This window comes from Myotis brandtii, unplaced genomic scaffold (genome assembly GCF_000412655.1).
Source record: "Myotis brandtii unplaced genomic scaffold, ASM41265v1 scaffold17, whole genome shotgun sequence".
NCBI classification, from domain to species: domain Eukaryota; kingdom Metazoa; phylum Chordata; class Mammalia; order Chiroptera; family Vespertilionidae; genus Myotis; species Myotis brandtii.
The window spans coordinates 7149294-7155293 of NW_005356259.1; the positions used below are offsets into that span (position 1 = coordinate 7149294).

Below are 6000 nucleotides of genomic sequence, written 5' to 3' on the forward strand. Positions count from 1 at the left end.
AGACAGGGGACACGGAGACCTGTCAGACTTCACATACGCCCTAGAAATGTGTTCAAGTCCACATTCGAATTCCTCAGTACCAAGATCCTTCCCTCCACTAGCGGACAGAGGTAAAATTAAAAAGCTCCTACTCATTTACTATTTTCAAATTAAGAATTTCAAGTAGAATTAGCAAAAACACTAAAAGCAAAAGAAATTCGTCCACATTCAAGAGCAAAATGAAAAAAAATTATAGTTTTCTGCCACAGAAATTAGACAATAGATTCTTGCTTCAACTGATAATAATAATTTTAGCACCCAATTCTCTAATTTATTCTTGGGAATTTGAGCCACTATATAAACCTCACGAAGTTAAACATTTAGAGATCTGTTTAGCCAAACATGAATCAAGTCTTCAAGAATAAGCAGGGCAGAGGGAAATAAAAACAGGTTTTACATCAAATGGTTAACGCTAAACAAACGAAAGCAAAATATCTATCCTTCACTTCAGGTGACCTCATACAAGTAGGTGTCAACTGGCAAGCCAGTTTTTATTTAAGAACAATATTAAAGCCACGAACAGCACACCTGTTCTTTCTATCACTAGTCCCCTACCTCCATAAATAGCAAAAGCTTGATCGTAGAAAAACCTCCTCTTCAGGGTATCTTCCATTTTTGCTCTGTCTACAATGTCATCTTTGGGCTGTAATGCCAGCTCCTATAGGGATTTTTAATAGAAAACGTGATTAGAGAGAGGGATGCGTAGTAATACGAATTTACACAGGTGAATTTAGTTTACTCTTCAGCAAAATTCAATATAAAATTTATCAGACAAGATTTTGATACCCTTAAAAAATAAGAAACCCTTTGAGTTACAGAAAAGATACCTTTACTTAATTATTTAGGAAAATATGTGATCATTTCCAAGATTGCAAGACTAAGCTTACTTAGGTGCAAATACTGATAAATAATATCTAAATTTGTAGTGGATCACAGTAGCAAAATAGTGACTTCAAACTCCACACTACTTCTGTTTGGTGATGGGAGATTTATCGTTAGAAAGATTTAGGAGCAGGTATCAGATGGAGAGTCCCTTTCCTTAAAAGAAAAAACAGAAATGTCAACACAAAACCATTCTTCCCAGGCATGGGAGATCCCATAAGGAAGAGAAGCACTATGCCTTCCAGGGAAAGTCATTGGGCATGTTGAGTCTAGGACCGTGATCGGCAAACTGCGGCTCGCGAGCCACATGTGGCTCTTTGGCCCCTTGAGTGTGGCTCTTCTTAAGCCTTAGGAGTACCCTAATTAAGTTAATAACAATGTACCTACCTATATAGTTTAAGTTTAAAAAATTTGGTTCTCAAAAGAAATTTCAAGCATTGTACTGTTGATATTTGGCTCTGTTGACTAATGAATTTGCCGACCATTGGTAGGATATGGGCCAAGGGGTAGGTCAGGGCTCAGAGGGCTTCAAAGAGAAGGTGAGATTTTGAGTTGCACCCTGAAAGGATGAGGCGGGGTAGAGGAGGAGGGGAAGGCATCCAGGTAAATAGAGATAAAGCAAATGGGACTTGCTATGAAACTTTTCTAGGTCTTTCCTACCCACAGAGATTAAATAAAGATGAACAATCCTATACCTACTTACGTTCCTGTTTTAGAGTCTCATGGCTCACCTTTGCTTCCAGAACCCTCTTCCGGGCTTTGAGCTCAGCTACCGCTTTGTCTACATCGACTTGGGGTGCTTTATCTTCTTTCAGTTTTCGCACAAGATCTCCCTAGCCAACAGAGAAAATTTACATTCAGGATTGGTTTCAGAAGTCAAGAAAAGTTAGGAATGTGTTTTTGAGCATGCCTTTTAAAAGTATCTGTATAAGAACAAGGCCATTCAAATGTCTAGTATATGAGAGGTCATTAAGAATAACTGAAAGTCTTTGCCCTTAGCATTTATAACCCAGCAGAATATACAAACGGGGTTTACAGTGGTTATTACTATTGTTTTAGGGGAAAGAAAAAATACAGGTGGAGAGGGAGGAGAGAAAAGCATTGATAAAAGGAAGGAAAGAGCAAGATTAGTATAGAGAACACAGAAGAACCAAAAAATAGACCATTCCCTCCTTGAATCTCTCTCCTCTCTACTAACAAAAAAATGACTGTCTTCGTCCCTGCAGGATAGTAATGGAATTCCAAAGTATCTGGTGTAAAAGGGGGCGCTGGGTCTCAAAGTTCAGAGCTGTTGAACTAGCTCCATCCTGACCTCTCTAGCCACCTTCTCACATTATCTCAGCTTCTTCATTACACATACAATATCTGAAGTCACCCTATCATGCAGTGGCTTACTTACATACATGCATTTTATCTGTCCCTGTCTCAAGAGAGGAATTTTAGCACGTCAATTCTGGCACTCAAATATTTGTTGACTGATATTACAACCTAAACCTAGCACAGTGCCAAGCACTTAAAATTCAGTAAATATCATTAATTTACTCTTTTATTCAGTGTCCTTTTTCCTTCCTCTACTTGTAGAGCAGCTGTCTCGTAAATGCTCACTAACAGTGCTTTTGGATGGGGATAAGGACGTGTGAGAACCTTTGTTCTGAAAAGAGGCTGGGAAGTAGTAATTCTCATCCAATGCCTTGAACTTGGTAAAGTATCTCCCACTCTGTGTCAAGTACTGCCGCTCCCACACATTACACCTTTTCCTTTTGGAGATTCGTGGTTGGAGAGAGGGCACCCGCAAAGGACCACCACAAGTGAAGGTAAAGGCAGGAAGTATTTAAAATTAACTTCCTTGAATCACTTTTAAAATCCTGATTTATAATGACGCAATCCTGAAAACAAAAGAATTGGAGGTGATCTAAACATGAATGAAAGTACTTAAGGATTCCTAATTTCTAATTATTTTTCTTCTCGTCTTCACAACCCAACTCTGTGTGTGTGTATGTGTGTTGAATAAAACTGATGTGAAACGTCATCTACATTAACCTTAAGAAACATCAAGTAGAAGCTTAGTTCCTGGGTAAATTCTTACCTAAAGACATATATTTGAAATAACAGCCTGTGATTATAAAGCAAAGTAGTTATTAGATGAGAAATCATACCACAGGATCAATATATCATGATGCATACTCAGCTGGCCAAGAAAACAACAACAAAAACCTCACCTTTGTAAGGCGTTTGGTTTTACACAGGAGGGTTCTTGTTAAGATTAATGAGTTCGTCTCAGATTTCCAAATGTTCTCCAGCTATTGACAACGATGTCATAAACTTTTCATGTGCCCGCTGCGGCTCAAGCAAGAGCTTTAATGGGCACTCTTGGTACAGAAAACCAAAAGGCCGAGGGCTCTTCATCCTAAGTCTTCTCACTACTGCTAAGATCTGGATTTTAGCTGTCCTCCCAATTACCATAAAAGAAAAATATGAAACACTGAAACACAAGTAATGTTATTCACACATCTATTCTGATCCCAAACAAGACACTCCAGGACAGAGTTTTCATAATACATGGTTAAAAAAAAAATGTATTGCCCTAACCGGTTTGGCTCAGTGGATAGAGCATTGGCCTGCGGACTGAAGGGTCCCAGGTTCGATTCCGGTCAAGGGCATGTACCTGGGTTGCGGGCACATCCCTAGCAGGGAGTGTGCAGGAGGCAGCTGATCGATGTTTCTCTCTCATCAATGTTTCTAACTCTCTATCCCTCTCCCTTCCTCTCTGTAAAAAATCAATAAAATATATTTTTAAAAAAATGTATTAGATATTTTTTCAAAGTTAAACCTACTAAATATAAAAGATGAGCTATGGCTTGTCATTTTTGTATTAAAATATCCTTTCTTTTATTAAATGAAAGCAAAATTCAGATGGCAGTTTGGTGATTGTATTAGTTTTCTTAATGTCCTTATTTGGCAAAATAAAAACTAGGCCACCCTATGCTAATTCTTAATTAAAAAAAAAATTCAATTGCCCTAGGGCACCCTTCATTAAAAAAACAAATGCATTTTTCTTGGTGTTCTGAAACCCTCTTAGGAGTTCCATAACTAATTCTCCAATAAGCAACTAAGAATATGCCACAGGAAAATGCATTCGGTCAAACAAACCTAACCTCCAAAGAGCAACAGCATCCACATAGCCTAGTAGATTTGCAAGTTTATATGAAACATGTAATTATATGAAACACATCCCACTAACAAGACTAGCTGTTAAGCACCTTAAAATCCCCAAGGATGTCTCCAATTGCACAAACTTCACAGTGTAAAATATAGAGATGTGATGTGTGCCTCATTTCATCATAAGCAAAAAAAAAGGGGGGGGAGGGGGTAGTGAGTAGATGATCTTTAAATCCCCTTCCAACTGACAGGACACTAGAATCAGTGTGATTCAAAGGTTCAGGTAGTTAACTCATATGTGTGGTCCTGGAAAACTAGATAAAGAATCTAACCTAACTTTCACAAACTAACTTACATATCAAAAAATACCTTAAACAAAAGAATTAACCAAGCCAACATAAACAATATGCAATAGTATAGTAATGGCATGGGAACCGATCAAAGTGTACGCAACTGCTTCCACAGTCTCACTGCAGACAGACAATTTGCACTGCAGTTCCAGGCTAACGTGGCAGAGGGAGGGGTTTGGGAACGTGTTTTTTTTTTTTTTTTTAATTTAGATGCATTCTCCCTTCTAAAGTGAAGGATATAAAACAAAAATTGAGAGTTACTGGAACGACAAAGGAACCACACCTAATATGATCTGGGGACAGTGGGTGTAGGGAGATGGAAAATAACCATTCTGATACCAATAATGAAGGAGAAAAAAATTAAGCCTATAGTGAAACTGCAACATAAAACACTACTGAATGAGTCAGGTTCACACTAGCAAGAAGTAGAGATTGTCAAGTGGCAGGATTTGCTGAATTTGTAGCAGATCTGCCCCCAATGAATTATTTCAGAGCGAGGGTGCCACCCTCCACAGCTAAGGCAAGTGATTGCATCAGGCGCCGCTCGAGCAGGACAAGCCTGTCTGTTGTTTACTACAAGGTCATCGATCCCAAGCTTTGGGCTCTACCTGACTGGATGTGCGAATGCATCTGAAATAACCTCTTCCTTGTCTTCTCTAAGGTCTAACGTCCATGCGCTGCCGAGGAAACGCAGGCCTGTTCAGATCGCCAAGTCCTCCAGCGCACGAAACCCCCCTCCCTCTGGCAAAATCAAGTTTCAAATGTTCCATTCGGAGGGCTGGCTTCACCCAGTCACTCAGCAACATTTAGTTCCCCAGCTTCACGGTCCGCAAGGGCTCGCTCATTCCAAATGGCCCTTTCGGGACCCAGAAAAGAGGACGGGAAAGTGAAGGACGAAGAACTCACATCGTTATTGGAAAGGGGCCCGTTCAACACCTCCCCACACCCACGTTTCAACTGTTTTTTTTCTTTTAATTATTATTTTATTTTCTCAGCCTGCCAGCAATGAATGCAGGAGATGTCAAGGGGGAGACACTATCCGAAGCATGCTGGAGATTAAAAAAGAGTCCGGCCGTAGGAAGACAGGACCGGCAGCTCTAGCCGACCAGGCAGCTCGCCACCCGGGTGCACGAAGGACACAGGCGAGACTGGAAAACTGAAGCTGAGGGTCCTGAGCTAGGACAGGAGGGGAGCCCAGGGTCACGGATCCAGCCCGGCCGGAGAGAGAGGAGGCGCGGGCAGTGACAGGGACTGGGGAAGGGGGCCAGATCGCGGGCGGAGGGACGCAGAATGTCCGCGGGGACCAAGAGGAGGGAAGGACGGAGGTCCTCGGGAGGGAAGGTGGCCGACGGACGCGGGGACCTGGTCCAAAGAGGGGGAGGCGAAGGAGGTGCCAGGAAACCCAGGGCTTCCAGAGATGGGTCACCGGCGAGGGGCACGGATGCCCGGGGAGGAGAGAGCCGGGAGGGAAGGGGAGAGAGCGCGGGGGGCTGCGGGGAAGGCGCGGAATGCCGGTACCTGCTGGCGCACGGCTAGCCGGAGAGGTGCCAGCACCTCCTCCTCCCCGGGG

General features: G+C 42.1%; 1 protein-coding gene across 1 annotated transcript in view; it reads right to left on the reverse strand.

The window, feature by feature from the left end:
* GARS (glycyl-tRNA synthetase) overlaps positions 1-5999 on the reverse strand; it is a gene marked incomplete at its 5' end in the record, with an annotated part of 36806 nt that extends 30807 nt beyond the window's left edge. Inside the window, 3 exons of the mRNA XM_005862996.1 lie at positions 595-697; positions 1653-1754; positions 5949-5999. Of these exons, the coding sequence (XP_005863058.1) occupies positions 595-697; positions 1653-1754; positions 5949-5999 (256 nt within the window). The remainder of the gene's footprint in view (positions 1-594; positions 698-1652; positions 1755-5948) is intronic.
* Position 6000: the final 1 nt, after the last annotated feature.